Source organism: Salvelinus alpinus, chromosome 10, assembly GCF_045679555.1.
Source record: "Salvelinus alpinus chromosome 10, SLU_Salpinus.1, whole genome shotgun sequence".
Taxonomy (NCBI): Eukaryota; Metazoa; Chordata; class Actinopteri; order Salmoniformes; family Salmonidae; genus Salvelinus; species Salvelinus alpinus.
In genome coordinates, this window is record NC_092095.1 from 55,305,417 (window position 1) to 55,325,272 (window position 19,856).

Genomic DNA, 19,856 nt, shown 5'->3' on the forward strand with positions numbered 1-19,856 from the left:
ACTAAGGGTATTCGTACATTTCTAGTCTTCAAAGCTATTGAGGGGATTTGTCTAGGGGGTCATAGCTTAAACATGTCTATGGCAATGAGGGGAGATGCGTATGTGAGTCTCGAGCTAATCAGACCATTGATATAAGAAGCCTTGCCCCTGGACACTTGTAACTTAACTGGGTGGCACAACGTGGCACTCCCGACATCATACTTGAATACTGAGCCAATAGCAGCATCTATATATTAGAAATGGCCTTAGGCCCCATAAAGTTCATAAACGAGATGGGCGTGGCCACCCTACCTTCATACTTGAGGCTTTAGCCAACCGCAAAATATATATACAGTACCAGTCAAATGTTTGGACACACATACTCATTCAAGGGATTCTATATTTTTACTATTTTCTACATTGTAGAATAATATTGTAGACATCAAAACTATGAAATAACACATATGGAATCACATAGTAACCAAAAAAGTGTTAAACAAATAAAAATATATTTGAGATTTGACATTATTTTAAGTAAACACCCTTTGCCTTGATGACAGCTTCGCACACTCTTGGCACTCTCTTCGCACACTCTTGACAGCTTCATAAGGTAGTCACCTGGAATGCATTTCAATTAACAGGTGTGCCTTGTTAAAAGTACATTTGTGGAATTTCTTTCTTTCTTAATGCGTTTGAGCCAATCAGTTGTGTTGTGACAAGGTAGGGGTGGTATACAGAAGATAGCTCTATTTGGTAAAATACCAAGTCCCTATTATGGCAAGAACAGCGCAAGTAAGCAAAGACAAACGACAGTCCATCATTACTTAAAGACATGAAGGTCAGTCAATGAGGAAAATGTCAATAACTTTTTAAAAGTTTCTTCAAGTGCAGTCACAAAAACCATCAAGCGCTATAATTAAACTGGCTCTCATGAGGACCGCCACAGGAAAGGAAGAACCAGAGTTACCTCTGCTGCAGAGGATGAGTTCATTAGAGTTACCAGCCTCAGATTGCAGCCCAAATAAATGCTTCCCAGAGTTCAAGTAACATCAACTGTTCAGAGGAGAATGCGTGAATCAGGCCTTCATGGCCGAATTGCTGCAAAGAAACCACTACTAAAGGACACCAAAAATAAGAAGAGACTTGTTTGGCCCAAGAAACTCTAGCAATGGACATTAGACCGGTGGAAATCTGTCCTTTGGTCTGATGAGTCCAAATTTGAAATGTTTGGGTCCAACTGTGTCTTTGTGAGACGCAGAGCAGGTAAACGGATTATCTATGCATGTGTGGTTCCCACCGTGAAGCATGGAGAAGGAGGTGTGGTGGTGCTTTGCTGGTGACACTGTCAGAGATTTATTTAGAATTCAAGGCACACTTAACCAGCATGGCTACCACAGCATTCTGCAGCGATACACCGTCTGCGCTTAGTGGGGATATCATTTATTTTTCAAAAGGACAATGACCCAAAACTCACCTCCAGGCTGTGTAAGGGCTATTTGACCAAGGAGAGTGATGGAGTGCTGCATCAGATGACCTGGCCTCCACAATCAGCCGACCTCAACCCAATTGAGATGGTTTGGGATGAGTTGGACCGTAGAGTGAAGGAAAAGCAACCAACAAGTACTCAGCATATGTGAGAACTCCTTCAAGACTGCTGGAAAAGCATTCCAGGTGAAGCTGGGTGAGAGAATGCCAAGAGTGTGCAAAGCTGTCATCAAGGCAAAGGGTTTAAAGAATCTCAAATATAAAATATATTTTGAGTTGTTTAACACTTTTTTGGTTACAACATGATTCCATATGTATTATTCTCAGTTTTGATGTTTTCACTATTATTCTACAATGTAGAAAATAGTAAAAATAAAGAAAAACCCTTAAATGAGTTTGTGTGTCCAAACTTTTGACTGGTACTGTATATTAGAGTTGGCTTTAGGCACTTAAAGTCACAGATCTAGGATCAGTTGACCTCCACTCAATGTTAACATGAGCCACTAATATCTTACTTCAGTATTGTCTATAGCAGTTTCTTCATTAAGACTTATATTTGGCCTTAATATACACTGCTCAAAAAAATATAGGGAACACTTAAACAACACAATGTAACTCCAAGTCAATCACACTTCTGTGAAATCAAACTGTCCACTTAGGAAGCAACACTGATTGACAATAAATTTCACATGCTGTTGTGCAAATGGAATAGACAACATGTGGAAATTATAGGCAATTAGCAAGACACCCCCAATAAAGGAGTGGTTCTGCTGGTGGTGACCACAGACCACTTCTCAGTTCCTATGCTTCCTGGGTGATGTTTTGTTCACTTTTGAATGCTGGCGGTGCTTTCACTCTAGTGGTAGCATGAGACGGAGTCTACAACCCACACAAGTGGCTCAGGTAGTGCAGCTCATCCAGGATGGCACATCAATGCGAGCTGTGGCAAGGAGGTTTGCTGTGTCTGTCAGCGTAGTGTCCAGAGCATGGAGGCGCTACCAGGAGACAGGCCAGTACATCAGGAGACGTGGAGGAGGCCGTAGGAGGGCAACAACCCAGCAGCAGGACCGCTACCTCCGCCTTTGTGCAAGGAGGAGTAGGAGGAGCACTGCCAGAGCCCTGCAAAATGACCTCCAGCAGGCCACAAATGTGCATGTGTCTGCTCAAACGGTCAGAAACAGACTCCATGAGGGTGGTATGAGGGCCCGACGTCCACAGGTGGGGGTTGTGCTTAGAGCCCAACACCGTGCAGGACGTTTGGCATTTGCCAGAGAACACCAAGATTGGCAAATTTGCCACTGGCGCCCAGTGCTCTTCACAGATGAAAGCAGGTTCACACTGAGCACATGTGACAGACGTGACAGAGTCTGGAGACGCCGTGGAGAACGTTCTGCTGCCTGCAACATCCTCCAGCATGACCGGTTTGGCGGTGGGTCAGTCATGGTGTGGGGTGGCATTTCTTTGGGGGGCCGCACAGCCCTCAATGTGCTCGCCAGAGGTAGCCTGACTGCCATTAGGTACCGAGATGAGATCCTCAGACCCCTTGTGAGAACATATGCTGGTGCTGTTGGCCCTGGGTTCCTCCTAATGCAAGACAATGCTAGACCTCATGTGGCTGGAGTGTGTCAGCAGTTCCTGCAAGAGGAAGGCATTGATGCTATGGACTGGCCCGCCCGTTCCCCAGACCTGAATCCAATTGAGCACATCTGGGACATCATGCCTCGCTCCATCCACCAACGCCACACTGCACCACAGACTGTCCAGGAGTTGGCGGATGCTTTAGTCCAGGTCTGGGAGGAGATCCCTCAGGAGACCATCCGCCACCTCATCAGGAGCATGCCCAGGCGTTGTAGGAAGGTCATACAGGCACGTGGAGGCCACACACACTACTGAGCTTCATTTTGACTTGTTTTAAGGACATTACATCAAAGTTGGATCAGCCTGTATTGTGGTTTTCCACTTTAATTTTGAGTGTGACTCCAAATCCAGACCTCCATGGGTTGATAAATTTGATTTCCATTGACCATTTTTGTGTGATTTTGTTGTCATCACATTTAACTATGTAAAGAAAAAGGTATTTAAGAATATTTCATTCATTCAGATCTAGGATGTGTTATTTTAGTGTTCCCTTTATTTTTTTGAGCAGTGTATATGACTTTGTGGTTGTGGGTGGATGTCAACTGCTGGCTGGAATTCTCACTCAACTGTACCACTAATATGAACCTGTTCTACAGACTCTTGTAGACTACTATGCACTGAAAAACAGTTAATATGTTACAAATCAAAGCTTAACATTGAAATATGTGATTTCAAATGATTAAGTTAAATTCAGATAGGCATGTTATGTGCTCTCTAACACAAACATAAAATGTGTTGTTGCTGTAGACCTTTTAACAGATCTAGGAGCAGTTGACCACAGAATGTTAACATTAGCCACTAATATCTGACTTCAGTACTGTCTATAGCTGTTTGTTCATTAATACTTATATGTGGCCTTAATATACAGCATATGACCTGGTAAAGGAGAGGGGGATGGGAGCAGAGAAGGGGATGGGAGGCTGCTCAATGATTGGCTGTAGTGTAGGGCGTGTCATACAATGTATCAAAATTTCAACTGCTGGCTGGAATTCTCACTCAACTGTACCACTAATATGAACCTGTTCTACAGACTCTTGTAGACTACTATGCACTGAAAAACAGTTAATATGTTACAAATCAAAGCTTAACATTGAAATATGTGATTTCAAATGATTAAGTTAAATTCAGATAGGCATGTTATGTGCTCTCTAACACAAACATAAAATGTGTTGTTGTTGTAGACCTTTTAACAGATCTAGTTGACCTCCACAGAATGTGCACATTAGCCACTAATATCTGACTTCAGTACAGTTTATAGAGGTGTATATGTCTGTCTGTGTCTTTCAGTTTCTATTTAGACTACATCAAATATGAAGAAGCTGTGCAGCCACACCATGTTCAACATGTTACCTAATTAGCTAGCTAGCTGACAATCTGGTTTACCTGTAGCATATAAACATTTGTTGGCACAGAAAGAAAGGGGATACGAAAAATGATTGATCAAATTCCTCCTGACACTATCTGACTGGGTTAATAACTTAATATTAAGTTAATATGGACCCATTGTCTTAGACTTGAACTCTTGGACCAAACAGTGGGACTCTGATTTCAGCCATAGGGACTTGTGACTCGACTCCTGACTCCAACATTGGTGACTTTGACTCAACTCAGAGTAGCCATAGGGTCTTGTGAATTGACTCGGACTTATGCTTTTGTGACTCAACTACAACACTGCTGCCATTACATGGCTACTACTACTGCTTCAACTACCAATTCTAGCAAGTTGTACCCCAGGTTGGGTACACTTTTCTGCTGCTCCCTCAAAAGCATTAAGCAGACATTTTGATTATACCTCCCTCCCCATAACTCTCTGTTGGGGTGAGGCTTTCTACAAATATACGCAGCAAGAGGATTACAACAGCTAACACAGGAAGCTGAAATCCTGGGGTCTGCCTTATGTTCCCTCAGTTCTACCCCAGTTTGAAAATGTGCTTTTCATCCATGACCAGGCCATGTTTCGGCCATTTTGCCGCACTAGGCAAGTCTGCAATAGACCTTCTCCTACCCGGAAAAGAAATAGGCCTATAGTGTACAATGTTGGCCTATAATGTCATTTTATAACTAGGCCTAACATTTGATAGCCTACCATTTGTAAAACATGCAGTTGCGTTGGCTTTATTAACCCAGTCCTGATTCCTGACAAAGGCTTATAGGGACTTGTCCTTTAAGATATGAACATCAGCTACTCATCAGCTACCCAATGTTATTATGAGTTTTCTTGAGGCTTTTTGCAAAGAGATCAATGCTGATGTAAAGGCCTACGTCTTCACAGCAGTACAAACCTGAAATCACGTATTATCATTACATTTTATTCCACATTGTGAAACCAGGGATCTAGTGGAAGATAAATGCAAATATGATTAAAAAAAGGCCTGTTATAAGAGAGAAAGAGAGATTGTGGGAGTAGCTGAGTGCCTATAGTGAGAGATGGCTGTTAATATCAGTAGGCTGTTTGAGTGGTCTGTGGGCAGGTAATTAATCTGATTGCTGATGGGTTAGGTTGCTAGATCAAATCTTAACCTGCCATAAGCTACTTTTGTGTCAGCAAGTCTCCCCAGTGAAAAATGTACATATCCACCACTCCATCTTTCATGTACAGACCATTCAAGTAGCTGCACTTACCACCTCACTGATACTGATTGTGTAAGCTACAAACCCAAATTGTCTAAGGAAATGTGGCTAACAGTAATAACATTGCAGACATATTCAGAAATCTGGGCTGATGGAATCATTGTTATGCATATCTACTGGCCATAATTTCCGCTTGAGGTCCTGCCCCTCCCCCACTGCAAAGTGCACAACAGTACCAAACTATCAAAGGTTTTATAGGTCAACACAGTCCCCCCCCTCCCCCGTCCTTTGTATATTATTTATATATACTTGTGTTCCCATATGTACTTCCTGTATTTATGTGTTGTTAATAAAAATATTATAATAATAAAAGATACACAGTTCCCCCTCCCCCATGTTGCAGCATAAATCTCTGCTCAAGGTTGCCATGTACACTATTTGTGGTTTATTGATGTACTTTTAAAACTTTGTGGCAGGAGAAAGGTTTTGGTCGCTAGGTGGAAGTTGTTATACTACTTCTATATTGCAACGTTACCAACATGGCATTTAAAAAAAATCATTAATTTCGCCGTATTCTGCTAAAATTGTGCTAGTGAAGGTGGGTTTTGAAGGCTGGTTTTGAGCAGACTCCTAGAAATTTGAAATTGACCTGGCAAACCTGTCCCTGCCTGAGCGTGATCACCACTGAAGTAGCTGTGCAGCACGTGTTTTAAGGAAGAGGAGGATGGTTGCAGATGTTTGCATTCATGCAAGAAGGTAAGCTATTAACTAAACTGTTAACCAATATTTTAGCTAAAATTGTATTTGGTGTATTGACAAGCAATGCATGTTCTCGTTGTCTTTATTTTTAATGAATTAATGTCAGTCATGTATGTCTTTCGGTGGAATCCAACATGCATTGACGATGTCTGAAAGCCGCATTGTGTCAGATATACTGCGTCATGACATTGAAATTGGCAGGTTTATCCAAACAATTCATTAATGTGCAATTGTTACTTTGCATGTTTCTACCTTATAGTTATTTGTGGCTTGCTAACGGTTAGTGTGCTAGCTAACTGTTAGCGTGCTAGCTAACGGTTAGCATGCTACCCATGCTAGTTAAAAAAAGAAATATGCTAGCTATGGTTGCAAGCTAGCTAATAAGTTTAGCATAATTGGTAAACGTGTCTATGATTTAGAATACATGATTGTGGTTAACACAATGTTACATGCATTGGAAAATAATATTGCTATAGTGTAACAAGCTAGCAAGAAAAGCCAGTTCCTTTTCATCTGTTTTGTCAAGTCATAAGCCTGTATGTGTGTTAAAATATTTAAACCCCCTCATTAAATTAATGTATTGAAGTTGCGCCCGTTTTTTATAGCCCTTTCTTACCCAAATACCGTTTTTTACATTGAAATAATTCAGATGAAAATAAGAAATATGTTAAACTAATTAAGAAATAAGTGACCAGATTTTTTTTATTGAAAACCATGGACATTAGTTTGGGTGGGGGGAGGGGCGTGGTGGGGTTCCTAGTTCTTTTTTTTTTGCACATAAAAGAGTGAAACACCACAACAAGTATAAGGGTTGTGGAAAGTGTCCATTTTGGTAGGACTGTGACAATTCACTGTCTTGAAAAAATATATACATATACTGGCAGATTCTTTAACCAAATCCCTATTTCTTACACACATTTTTTAAGATCGAAAACATAATGGAAGATAAGAGTCCAGGAACCTACAAAGTAACCAATGCGGTATGTTTTCTGATTTGCCTAGTATTTAGAGTACGCTTGCCTTGCTTTAGCCAAACCACTCATACTGATTCTCTTTTAGTCCATCCATAAAAGCAGATTCAGCTTTAGTTGCATGCAGGAACTTGCATAATGTGCTTCTGTTATGCTTATACTTGCTTTTTTACCTTGAAAGTAGTTTTAAAAAAACAGAAATTGTAATAGATGTTTGTTGGACCTCTATTAGTCAATGATAACAGCCCCTCTATTAGTCAATGATAACAGTCATTGGTGTCCCCCAGCCCCTCTATTAGTCAATGATAACAGCCCCTCTATTAGTCAATGATAACAGTCATTGGTGTCCCCCAGCCCCTCTATTAGTCAATGATAACAGTCATTGGTGTCCCCCAGCCCATCCCCTGTTGTGTGCCGAGCAATCTTGTCATTCTATTAAGTCTCAACGTTTCTTTTTGTCTTCCTTTACAAAGGCACTGCAGAGGCTAAGAAGGCGCATGGAAAATCTAAAGAAGCATAGTTCAACTTGTGAGGCCAGATTTGAAAAGGAAAAGATAAATCCCGAAGCGCAGGTTTGTCAGTTGTTTAGAATGAGGATACTGGGGATGGTTGAATCGTTATCATATCCTATTGCCTAATTTGCACATGACTAATATCATTTTATTGTATCCTTAGATGTCAGACACCGAGGCTGCCAGTACCTCTGAGGCTGCCAGTACCTCTGAGGCTGCCAGTACCTCTGAGGCTGCCAGTACCTCTGAGGCTGCCAGTACTTCTGGGTCGATAGTCAATGTGTTGGATGATGCACCACCGTTGATCAGAACAGACAGTATATACGTAAGTTAAAGTGTCATTCAACACCAGCACATACTGTAAGTTCTTGTGAATCAGCTTTGTAAATCAAAGATGGGCAAGTCTGCACTTTCATCCCATATTCATAGTATTATAACATAAACAAGTAGAGGAGCACAGTCGTAACTAATCAAAATGTGCCGGTGTCCAAATACTTTGTAATCTGTCTAGTTATCCAATATAATTTTTTTCTTCAATACAGTTGACCAAAGCTATGCTTGGATACAAGACTGATGACTCAATATCCAGCATTGACAACAGTGAAGGTGATTATGTCCCAGGGCCATCAGAATCATCAGAGGAAGACAATTCTGATGATTTTTCAGAACCAAAGACAAGGGTGGACAGCAGTAAACACGTTGATTTAGTCTCAGAGGGAGACAGTTCAGATAAAATAGCAGGAGTCAAGAGAAGGAATCACTACAAGAAGACTAGCAAGAGATGCAGAAGTTCCTCAGAAGAAAACAGCTCAAATGAAGAAACAGAACTCAAGAGAAAGAATCAATATGCAAATACTTATAAGAGATGTACTAGTTCCCCAATGTCAAACACTAGCAGTGAATCATTGCTTGTAATGAATGTCTCAGAATTAGATGGATCCAAAAAGTACCACCAAAAAAAGCACTTCTGTCTGTTTTGCGAGCAACCGCAATCCAAAATTGCCCGTCATTTACAACGTAAACATGGGGATGAAATAGAAGTAGCTACTGCACTTCGGTTTGCAAAGAGATCAAAAGCTAGGAGACTTCAGCTGAATCTTCTTCGCAAGAAGGGGAATCGGGCACACAACATTCAGGCACTTAAAGAAGGAAAGGGGGTTTTGGTACCATGTAAACAAACAAGTAATGACAAGACCAATCACCAGGACTATCAGCATTGTTTTGCCTGCCATGGGCTCTTTAAACGCAAATCTATGTGGAGGCATGTGGCAAGGTGCACACTAGCACAACACGTTCGAAAGGAGATGCCTGGCAAAACCAGAATACAGGCGCTCTGTGCTAATGCTCAACCGGTTGCTAAAGGAGTGAGTGAAAAGGTATGGAAACTTGTGAGTAACATGGCTCAAGATGATGTAGCCCATGCAGTAAAACAAGACAGATACATCTTGGCATTGGGTGAAAAAATGTACAACAAGAAAGGGGAGAACCCCTCACAACACCAGCACATTCGTCAAACTTTGCGAGAACTAGGGAGACTTGTGATTAAAGGTAGAAAGGTGACACCACTGAAAAAGATGAAGGATTATATCAACCCAAAACACTTCCAACACATCATAAAAGCTGTCAAAGAAGTGACTGGCTATGATGAAAAGACAAACAAATTCGAAAAAGCAACCCTGGCGACAAAGCTTGGGCAAAGCATCCAGAAAATTGCAGACATCATGGAGGGTGAAGCTCTTATTACCCAGAATGAAGAAAAGTTGAAGCTTGTCCGAGACTTCCAAGGCATCTACCGTCTTCGCTGGAATGAAATGATCTCTTCTGCTGCATATCGTACACTTGAACAGAAGAAATGGAACGCACCGCAGCTTATTCCATTAGCAGATGACGTTAAAAAAATACACATGTACTTAGATGAAAAGCAGAAACAATACTACAACCAACTGTGCGATGAGAAAACCTCAGGAAAATGGAGCAATCTAGCAAAAGTGATACTGGCTCAGATGATTATCTTCAACAGGAAAAGAGAGGGAGAGGTGTCAAAGATGTCTGTGGCAACATTTCACTCCAGGGACAAATCCCCACTTAACAAAGATGTTGCAGTGGCGCTAACAGAGGTTGAGAGACTACTCTGTGCGCATTTTGAACGCATTGAAACCTGTGGGAAGCGTGGCAGGAAGGTGCCTGTAATCCTTACTCCAGTGATGGTGGAATCTTTAGAGCTGCTTATCAAAGAGCGGTGCTCATGTGGAGTGAGCGAAGGAAATATCTACTTATTTGCCAGGCCAGGATATGATACACATTTTCGGGGGAATGACTGCATCCGCGCCTATGCCAAACAATGTGGTGCCAAGTTACCTGAAGCATTGTCATCAACTAAACTACGAAAACAGGTTGCCACCCTCTCCAGAGTGTTAAATCTCAATGATACAGAACAGGACCAGTTTGCTGACTTCTTGGGTCACGACATTCGGATTCATCGAAAGTTCTACCGTCTTCCAGAGGGAACGCTTCAGTTGGCCAAAATAAGTAAAATACTGATGGCATGTGAACAGGGCAGATTGGCAGAGTTCAAGGGGAAAAGTCTGGATCAAATAACCATCAGTCCCAGTGGTAAGTTTACCCCCAGTGTTTAGTTTAATGGCAAAAAGTTTACACTGACAATAAAAACAAAGGTTTTGTTTTGCGCAGATTTAGCTTGCCTCAATTTAGCATTCTTCTTTTGGCCATCTTTTAGAAAAAAGCATGGCTGGAAATAATGAGGCTGCAGACTCTTGTTCATCAGAGAACGACTCTGAGAGAGAGGAGTCATCTGAAAAATCCTATGAAGAAAATCTGACCGGTATGCCTATACCTTACATAGATATGGACGTATTCTTAATTACAATGTCCTTTTCGAAAAATACATGTTTTCCACTGATGTTTTCCAGGAGAGATGTCAGCGATTCGGGCCAAACAGCCAATGACTAAGGGAAAGCTGGGACAAAAGAGAGGCTCACATGGTTAGACTGTTTCCTGCTGTCTTCAGTCAGTGCATTTTCACTCTGGCAAAAAATGCTGACTCTAATTTCTTGTGCACTGATTTAACTTGCTGCAATTTGCTTTTGTTTTTATTGTCTTTTACAAACTGTTATGTCTGAAGAAATTGATGCTGCAGCCACTGATTGTGCATCAGAGAACGACTCTGAGAGAGAGGAGTCGTCTGAAAAATCCTATGAAGAAAATCTGACCGGTATGCCTATACCTTACATAGATATGGACGTATTCTTAATTACAATGTCCTTTTCGAAAAATACATGTTTTCCACTGATGTTTTCCAGGAGAGATGTCAGCGATTCGGGCCAAACAGCCAATCACCAAGGGAAAGCTGGGACAAAAGAGAGGCTCACATGGTTAGACTGTTTCCTGCTGTCTTCAGTCAGTGCATTTTCATTCTGTAGTGTCAACGTATAGTACAGTGCTGGTCCAGATCAATCCTGTCTTCATCAGTTGGTGTATTTCCAACCATGCCAGTACAGAACGGATTAGTTTGGATTGGACACAAGTCAAGACGTTAGATCTGAACTAGTGTGTCAGGATAGATGATAACACAGAAGGATTACCACACTTTACATTGTTTTTCCTGGGGGAGGGAACTTAATTTAATAAGTATTGCTTTTATTAGAAGGTTTACATTGCAAACAATTTGATGGGCTTAGATTCCATACAGATTGAGTCTGCCTTGATGTCAGCATTGCACATTCTTCTCTCACATCCTTATCTATGTAGTTATTTAGTTGGGATTGTTAGTTTAACCTCAACACACTTTGCAGAAACAGCTGCAACCTTGTAGAGTTAATACAGAGATGAACACATACTGTATTGTACTCAACCTTTATTTAATGTAGTCATTCATAATGTCATCTCTTTCCAAAGGTGCCAAAGGAACAAAAAGGTTTTGGTCGACAATAGAGGTGGATGCAGTTGAAGATTCCTTGATGAATTTTATCCGAATGGGAAAAACGCCTGGAAAACAAGACTGTGAGAAATGCATTGCTGCTTCTGGCCAAGCGCTAGTAAACAGGGACTGGAGAGCAGTAAAGTTCTATGTACACAACAGAATAGTTGCAGATCAGAGAAAATAAGTGTATAAGATGCTTCTATCTTGGTGTACCTCTGAGGATTTAATGGGACTTACTTGACTTAAGCTCATAGGCAGTTAATGAATGTCCTCCATCTCACTCTGTTTGGGGGAAGTTTTCCCAGGTGGGTTGTTCACTTTTGGAGTGATTAAGGTCTCAAGAATACAAAGCCTGCTGACTTTGAATGTTACAGAAAAATTAAAAAAAAAATTCTAAACTATTAATCTGTTACTTGGATATAATGACTCTATTACTGAAATGGTTGTTCCAGTTTAAATACTTTACAGAAGAACTACACTACAGTAGAACTACACTACAGTAGAACTACACTACAGCCGTTGAGTTGCCATCCGTGTTGCATCATTGTGGCATTCTACATGCAATATTTTCAGTCATAAAATAGAATGAATGCATCAAATATCGATGTAATAAATGTATCACTAGTCACTTAAACAATGCCACTTTATATAATGTTTACATACCCTACATTACTCATCTCATATGTATATACTGTCCTCTATACCATCTACTGCATCTTGCCTATGCCGTTCGGCCATCGCTCATTCATATATTTATATGTACATATTCTTATTCATTCCTTTACACTTGTGTGTAAAAGGTAGTTGTGAAATTGTTACATTACTTGTTAGATATTACTGCACGGTCGGAACTAGAAGCACAAGCAATGCGCTACACTCGCATTAACGTCTGCTAACCATGTGTATTTGACCGATTTGATTTGATTTGATTTGCAATGTGCGGTCTCAAGTAGGTGGTAAAATTACAAGTGATCTTTTTTCAAGATGTCGGCAACTTTCGGTGATTTCCTCATATTAGATTTTTTTTCTAGCTCATGAGTGTAATTTCTGTGATTCTATGATGTCTGGAAAGCAGGGTCCTAAAAAGGTATGTAAATGTGAGGAGTCCTAAATTGGTTAGAAATGCAAGACTGTGTGTGTGTGTGTGTGTGTGTGTGTGTGTGTGTGTGTGTGTGTGTGTGTGTGTGTGTGTGTGTGTGTGTGTGTGTGTGTGTGTGTGTGTGTGTGTGTGTGTGTGTGTGTGTGTGTGTGTGTGTGTGTGTGTGTGTGATGTAAGAATAGAGCTCCAGTAATTGGTTCTTCCTATCTGTGAGAGCAGGTTTGTCAGATGCAGACAGGTGTGTGTGTGGCGGAGGTGAGAACACTTTGAAACACACGTTTACCAACATGGCTCCTGGGAGCTGCTAGGAGCCTCTGGGGAGTTAGATAGATTCTATATAGAACAAATGGGATTCTCAACAGTATATATGTTGAACACACAACGACACACTGTGGTAAAACATTTACAGTGTTCTCACAAACAATATGGACATGAAATCTTTGGGGACAGACACATCTCTATGTCCTAACCTGTTTTCTTCACAATAGGAGTATTCCCAGATGCTGTTCTGGTTGAAAATCTATTCGGTTAACTTGTGATCAACTTGAAACCACTTGAAATATAATTGGACTTTTAGTACTGTAGATAAATGGTGTTTTGATGGCTTTGCTCCATTCAAAATGCGTCCACTGTACAACGTGTTGCCTTCATTCCCAGAGCTTGTTCAGTAGTATGACCATTTAGCTGATGGTTTTCTATTAAATGACTCACAGGTGATGCATTCACTATATGACTCATTTTGTGTTCCTTAGATTGCAGTTATATTTGCAGTGTTGTGCAATAAACGGAACAATTGTGAATAACATACTGTGCTAATGGAAGACATGGGAGACATGGAGGCATCAGCCAGACAGGCGGAGAAGGCAAACTGCTGTGTTGACAGATAACGGTAGTTCTGGTGAGTCTTTGAAGTGATTTAATTTGTGTGTTTATCGCAATGGGACTCTAGGCCATCGGTAAAAAAAATATATCGGAAAATAAAGAGATACAAGTTTCTTAGTAAACGTTTATCACATTCAAAGTGCATGTAAGTAAAAAAACTGAACCAGATAAAAATGAGCAGCCCAAGTTAAAGAATATGGTACCAATCTGAGGGCAGCATGAACCATCTGCCGTGGTAGCAAAGGGCTCCTTCAGATGAGGGGTCACTGAAAGCAGCTGGGCACACAATCGTTTTTATTTTCGGTGATGCTATTGTGTCACAGGATTCTCTCTGAATATACAATGGGATTATGGAGTGGGTGCTGTGTGTTGGTGTTGTTCAGTGGGAGGAATATGCATAGGGATTTTCTGCATCTGTTTCACAGAGGGCATTGGTGGATCTAATAGGGAGAAGTTATCTAGGTTACTCATTGTGAACTGTTTTGTGTTGAGCCTGTGGGGGGGGGGGGGGTGCTGTTGCCCTGCTTTTCTGAGCAGATGAGTGCAGATCACTCGTTGTGAGTGTTGAGGAAAAGCCTTGAAATAGAAATGATCGAAGAACGAGACATTTTTATTCTAGTACCAATCTCCTAGGAGACAAGCTCCCCCATGCACACTGTGATGAAGCAGAGAAAATGAGCTGATTATGTGAAATTTAAAATCCAACGTTTTTTCCACATCTGCCAATCAACAGCTATCTCCTCTGGAACTGTCTTGCAAAGCTACGTGGCGTGCTGTATGTGAGCAGGCCTGTCGGTGCGTGCCTGTAGGCCTACACATGCCAAAGCAATACTCCACCACATGGGTAAATAACCCAACTCAATCCTCAGTGCCGAGTAGTTCCAAACATCTATTGACACGGTCTTGTACTCTGGAGAGGGCACACTGTATTTGGCAGTTGGTGACATTTTCTTATTAATTAGAACTCACTTAACGATCAGGATTTGATGCAGTGCCGCAATGATCCTCTCACATGTTATTAATCTTTGTCACAGTTGCTGGATTTTAAAAGTGTGATAAATATGCATGAAACAAAAGGCGATTTGTTTGGATCGGAAGGTTTTTGGGATTGTATTTGCATTGCCCCCCTGCAAATCCGATCAATCGGAATACTTACAAGAGAGGCAAGCAGAGAGACAAGCTGGGTTTGTGTTCTTGTGTCAGCTATCTTTTACTCCATTGAACCACAACGATAATATCATGCCTGTCACTGCAGTTTTTAGGGAAGGGATTTTGTCTGCCTCGTTTTTCAAACAACACTTTATATTTGCCCCAAGACGATTTGTGAAGCCAGTACTGGCTTGTGAAGGTAGGCTTTGCATATATGACATCAAATCACATGCAGACATTTCCTCAGACATATCTTATATTTGTAAGACATCCTGTTGACATGTAATCCCTAAAGCTAATGCAATACGGCGTTCATGGAGACCCTGACTGCTTTGAACATTCAGTAGTCCAATAGTTAGAGGATAAAAACGTAATATTCCTGGCTCACTAAAGACGTGTCGTCTAAGCACGCAATCAGCTCTGACTCATACAGAGTCAACTCTGACTCACACTGAATCAACTCTGACTCATACTGAATCAACTCTGACTCACACTGAATCAACTCTGACTCATACTGAATCAACTCTGACTCATACCGAATCCACTCTGACTCATACTGAATCAACTCCGACTCATACTGCTCATACTGCACTGTTGACATTCATTCCCTCTCTTTCTGTTCTCTACGCCACAAGCCTGTCTGCATCTAAAAAAAAAATTGATTTCGCTATCTCTATCTCTGTCTCTTTCGCTCTCTGTCCCTCCATCCGTTTAGTTGAACAACACCATATTCACTTTCCTAAAAGTGATTAGATTGCAATCTTAAAGATGGCTCTGTATGCATCACATGCCTTTTTTGCGAATTCAACAGCTTCAACTATTTGCGTAATAGTATTCACTCCATTTAATTTAGTCCAAGACCGAGACGCCATTTGCAAACCACCAACCAGCCGTGGTGGATAGACAGGATCCAGCCCTATGTGAATTATGCTCTGTCATACATAACAGATGGATGGGATTTAAATGGGCCGCATACATCAGCCAGAGACTAGGAGGAGCGCAGTGAGACTCTGACAGATAATTGTGACACCCAAGGAAACAGAGGAATGCTCCTGTGATAAATGAAGTCTTTAAAGTGCAGAATGAACCCATTCTGTTAGATGTGATGGAGATGGGCTGTGAGCTAGGCCTATTCCACCTTCCTCCTCCTCCGACTCAGTTCTTTTCAATGCATTGGACAGTAGCTGACTCGTATTTATGGTTAGAGCCTCCCACCGCCTCAGGCGAGGCAGCCCTGCTTTATTTGATTGTGCGAGGCGAGGCGGTCGTGCCCATGGAGGTGACGACCATAAATACCTGATGGGATTCATAAAGAGGGTGATTCAGACCACCGCTGATGCTAAATAGACCAGGTACCACACAGAAGCACACCGTGTCAAGGCAACTCCATTACAGAATCCATCCTAAAGCCAGCAGCACTCCATTGCTTAACATTACAGTCGCATGCCGTTAGACCCCAGAACATCGCTTGTGACAGAAACAGTAATAGGTTACTTATGTCACAAGGAAGTTATTATGTGTCAGATGCCTCCCATGTCTCCTCTGACTCCTTCCCCCAAACCACAAAGAAGATATTGAGAAATACCAGACCTGAAGTCCCCTTGTGATAATAGACATTCTATAAGGTAAGCCTGCTGCTTACAACATCCTGTTTTGAGGCCATGTCTAGTATTGTACCATGGTGAATCACAGTGTTTATGTGGTGTTGTCTCAGTGGGACTGATAGGGGTCAAGGCTGTGTTCCTCTGTTCTCCCGACCATGACAGAGTCAGCAGTGTTCACAGCAGCATACCTAACCCATCCGGACAGCTAGGAGGGTTCCTCTAGTCTACACTAGCCCAGCCAAGAGACTCAGCCCTGGGATAGCTCTGGGGCAGTCCTAGCTTTATGAATCGTACAGTATACAACATCTGGGTATTAAACTGCAGTCACGTGTCGGATCACAATCGTATCCCGCTGGTTGTCTGAGTTGGGAGGTATTGCATTCAAAAGGATTGATCATTCATCACAATTATTTATAGCGTCCATTGATGTTGTTATTGTTGTTAAAAGTAGATTGTAATTGATAAGCTTTTAACGAACTTTGCCGTTGCTTTTGATACATTTCTGCTGACACTTTAATGATCTCAGTAGTAATTCAAAATGTTTCACCAGGAAGCGAATGAATTGATGAATTACTCAACGTGTTGACAGATTATTTGATTAGGATGTCGACATAAGACTGACAGGATTCGTTCAGAATACAGAGTGCTTCAGAGTAGGAGTTCAGCAGAACTTGTACGATGTCGACGTCTCACTATCGCCTCAGGCTAGTCTCAATATGCAAGACGCACGACAAGAAGAGCTTAAAAATACTTATCGTCGTGATCAATCGCTGCATTGAAATCAACCCTCTCAAACGGCTCTTTCCATAAGCTCCGTTGATACAATATCATCACGCCTGATCTTTTCAGATGTTCTTTTAGATTGGTGTCTTTCAAGTTTTTAACTTTTATCTACAGAGTTCTTAAATACCATTAATAATAATTAAAACCCAGTTAAGTGGTCGGGCACTGCGGTAAAAGAAAGATAAAAGTGGAAATTGAATTTCTCAGACGATCATTAACAGAGGCCTGTGTTGAGCAGATGAGATGCGGGGAGCTGAGGAGGAGAATTAGGTGACTCATTTGGGAGGCAATTAATCTCTATTCAAATCTCTTCCATCTCCGTCCTGCTCTTCACTTTGCTCTCTTATTCACCTGACCTACATCCCAGGATGCAATGCTGGCAATCCAGCAGCAAACACGCCTTAGTACTGAGCAGGGCAATGGAGCTCTGTAGGAAAGAGGGAGGAGACGGAGGAAGGAAGGGAGGGAGGATTATATCAAACACTCCTTTCTATCTCACTTTTGTCATGTAAGGAATGCATCTCAGAGAGTCAGTGTGTTTTAGCTTTAAGACTGAGGTGACAGGCACTAGATGGATCTCTCTCCCTCTCTCTCTCTCTCTCTCTCTCCCTCTCCCTCTCTCTCTCTCTCCCTCTCTCTCTCTCTCCGCCTCTCTCCATCTCTCTCCCTCTCTCTCTCTCTCCCTCTCTCTCTCTCTCTCTCCCTCTCTCTCTGTCTCTCTCACTCACTTTTTGGTGATGCTGTGGTTGTCACTTTCCCAGTTGCTGTGGGGTCACAGGAGAGTAATCTGATAACCCAGGGCTTGAACTCAGTGTGACAATCTGTTTTCTCTCTCTCTCTTCGTTTTCCTCATCCCTACCTCTCTCCAGTTTCCAAATTTTTCCTATAAGGCTCCCTCCATCGTCCACACAGAGAGAGAAATCCCCAGCAGATGCCTGTGAAGCTGTTGACAGATTGCATCACAGAGGACGGGACAAGACTTTGTGTGTGTCGGCTTCAGACAGCCAGAACAGCTTGGAAAACATAACAGGGCTATTTCTGGGAAGCTATGCACGGGAGATCAGGCATTTCTGTCAGCAGAGATTTCCATTGAGTTTCAATGAAGAGTTGAATTCATTGTTTTTTATTCAACAGCCCTCCTAAACCAATCTCTGGAGAGTGCTTTAAGGAAGAGCCGGTCTGAAACGTCTTCACACCTTTGGCCCCTTATCAAATCATCACAGCAGTGCTGCTTATAGACCTAATAATATTATAAGCCTCTGCACAGCATCCTCATAGTCAAACGCATGTCAATTATGCTTCCTACTCCCTACACAAGAGTTCCTATTTCCTATTCCCTAGCTCCTTGTCTTTGTTCCTATACTTCCTCTAGGCCACCATAATTGTTTTCTCATCCTACTGGGAAAGATGCCCTCAGAGACAACAGTTTCATCTCATCTGCAAATAGAAACTAATAAAGCGAATCCAATCAATATCTATTAGGATGTGGCACTTACTTCGCCTGCGATACTTTGTAGCTTTGTGGGGATGAAAAGATAACGCCGATTCCAAGGTAATTTAATCGTCCCGAATAGTGCCTTCAATTTCAATTGGATTAAATGTGCCCCCTTTGAGACAAATGCATTTGTTTCTTTCCTTCCCTATCAAATGATAATGACGGCACGTGATTAATTGAAAAAGAAACCAAATCTAAAAAAAAAAATAGGATTTATTTAGCTCACCTTTTTGATTTCATGTGTTTGGAAGGGCTGGTGATTCAGCTGTGTATTTACCTGTGTAGGACAGGGAGGTACGCAGCAACAGCAAGTGGACGAGGGATGTATTGACTGACAAAGAAATATTCCCCTCACAACTTTCTAAACTTTATCATCCCTCTTTATGTCTCTTTACTATATCTCCCTTATATAGATACATGTAAGCCCTGATCTGTGAACAGTATTTGTCTTTATCTGATCACTGTGATTATCAGTTCCAAGCTCAACTGACTGCAATCTAACATCTGAAGATCAGCTCTCAGATCAGCATGCTCATATTGTCACAGTGGAGTTCCACCTTTATGGGACGTTTCAGCTAAACACATACAACTGTCCGAAAGATTAATAGCTGGCCGTGTCATTTTTCATTTCAAGGGGATTTGGCTCAAGGTCATGATGTTTCTTCAACTTAAGAGGAAAGAAAATATGTGTATGTTTGTGTGCGAGTGTGTGTGTGTATGAGAGAGAGAGAGAGAGAGAGAGAGAGAGAGAGAGAGAGAGAGAGAGAGAGAGGGCAGGTGTTTTATATGCAGACAGGGATGTGGCTGTGAGGACAGAAAGAAGCATGAGAGAAAGAAAAATAGCTGGCACCATCTGTTCATCAGTCTCCTGTCCAAAACCCAAAAGCAACAAGGGTATTTCAGAGAGAGAGCGCGAGGGGGATACGATGACTGGAAGTGTTTGGAGTGTCACACTGACAGTGATGGATCTTTGGTCTAGAGCTTCATGT

The 19,856-nt window shown here is 41.7% G+C and overlaps 2 protein-coding genes across 4 annotated transcripts; both read left to right on the top strand.

Moving 5' to 3' along the window:
• The first annotated feature begins 3,065 nt into the window (after positions 1-3,065).
• LOC139532277 (streptococcal hemagglutinin-like) lies at positions 3,066-8,490 on the top strand. Of its 2 annotated transcripts, XM_071329693.1 has the most exons (4): positions 3,066-6,429; positions 7,359-7,412; positions 7,877-7,975; positions 8,079-8,490. In XM_071329693.1, the coding sequence occupies exons 2-4, from the start codon at positions 7,371-7,373 to the stop codon at positions 8,247-8,249; spliced, it is 312 nt and encodes a 103-aa protein (XP_071185794.1). In that variant the 5' UTR covers positions 3,066-6,429; positions 7,359-7,370; the 3' UTR covers positions 8,250-8,490. The 2 variants fall into 2 exon arrangements, with proteins under 2 accessions (XP_071185794.1, XP_071185793.1); XM_071329692.1 differs by having other exon boundaries at positions 3,066-7,412.
• A 17-nt stretch (positions 8,491-8,507) lies between these two features.
• Positions 8,508-12,221, top strand: LOC139532275 (uncharacterized). Of its 2 annotated transcripts, none has more exons than XR_011666530.1 (5): positions 8,508-10,757; positions 10,846-10,917; positions 11,058-11,147; positions 11,236-11,307; positions 11,831-12,221. XR_011666530.1 is itself a non-coding variant. In XM_071329688.1 (5 exons), the coding sequence occupies exons 1-5, from the start codon at positions 10,661-10,663 to the stop codon at positions 12,037-12,039; spliced, it is 540 nt and encodes a 179-aa protein (XP_071185789.1). In that variant the 5' UTR covers positions 8,511-10,660; the 3' UTR covers positions 12,040-12,221. The 2 variants fall into 2 exon arrangements, 1 of the variants encoding a protein (XP_071185789.1); XM_071329688.1 differs by having other exon boundaries at positions 8,511-10,757.
• Positions 12,222-19,856: the final 7,635 nt, after the last annotated feature.

What these genes read in the sequence shown, in the direction of transcription:
- LOC139532277 (XM_071329692.1), top strand. Translation starts at nt 7,371, where the DNA reads ATGGAAGATAAGAGTCCAGGAACCTACAAAGTAACCAATGCG. An exon ending in CCTACAAAGTAACCAATGCG is followed by an intron (nt 7,413 to 7,876) that starts GTATGTTTTCTG and finishes TCCTTTACAAAG; the next exon opens with GCACTGCAGAGGCTAAGAAG. An exon ending in AGATAAATCCCGAAGCGCAG is followed by an intron (nt 7,976 to 8,078) that starts GTTTGTCAGTTG and finishes TTGTATCCTTAG; the next exon opens with ATGTCAGACACCGAGGCTGC.
- LOC139532275 (XM_071329688.1), top strand. Translation starts at nt 10,661, where the DNA reads ATGGCTGGAAATAATGAGGCTGCAGACTCTTGTTCATCAGAGAACGAC. An exon ending in CTATGAAGAAAATCTGACCG is followed by an intron (nt 10,758 to 10,845) that starts GTATGCCTATAC and finishes GATGTTTTCCAG; the next exon opens with GAGAGATGTCAGCGATTCGG. An exon ending in CTATGAAGAAAATCTGACCG is followed by an intron (nt 11,148 to 11,235) that starts GTATGCCTATAC and finishes GATGTTTTCCAG; the next exon opens with GAGAGATGTCAGCGATTCGG.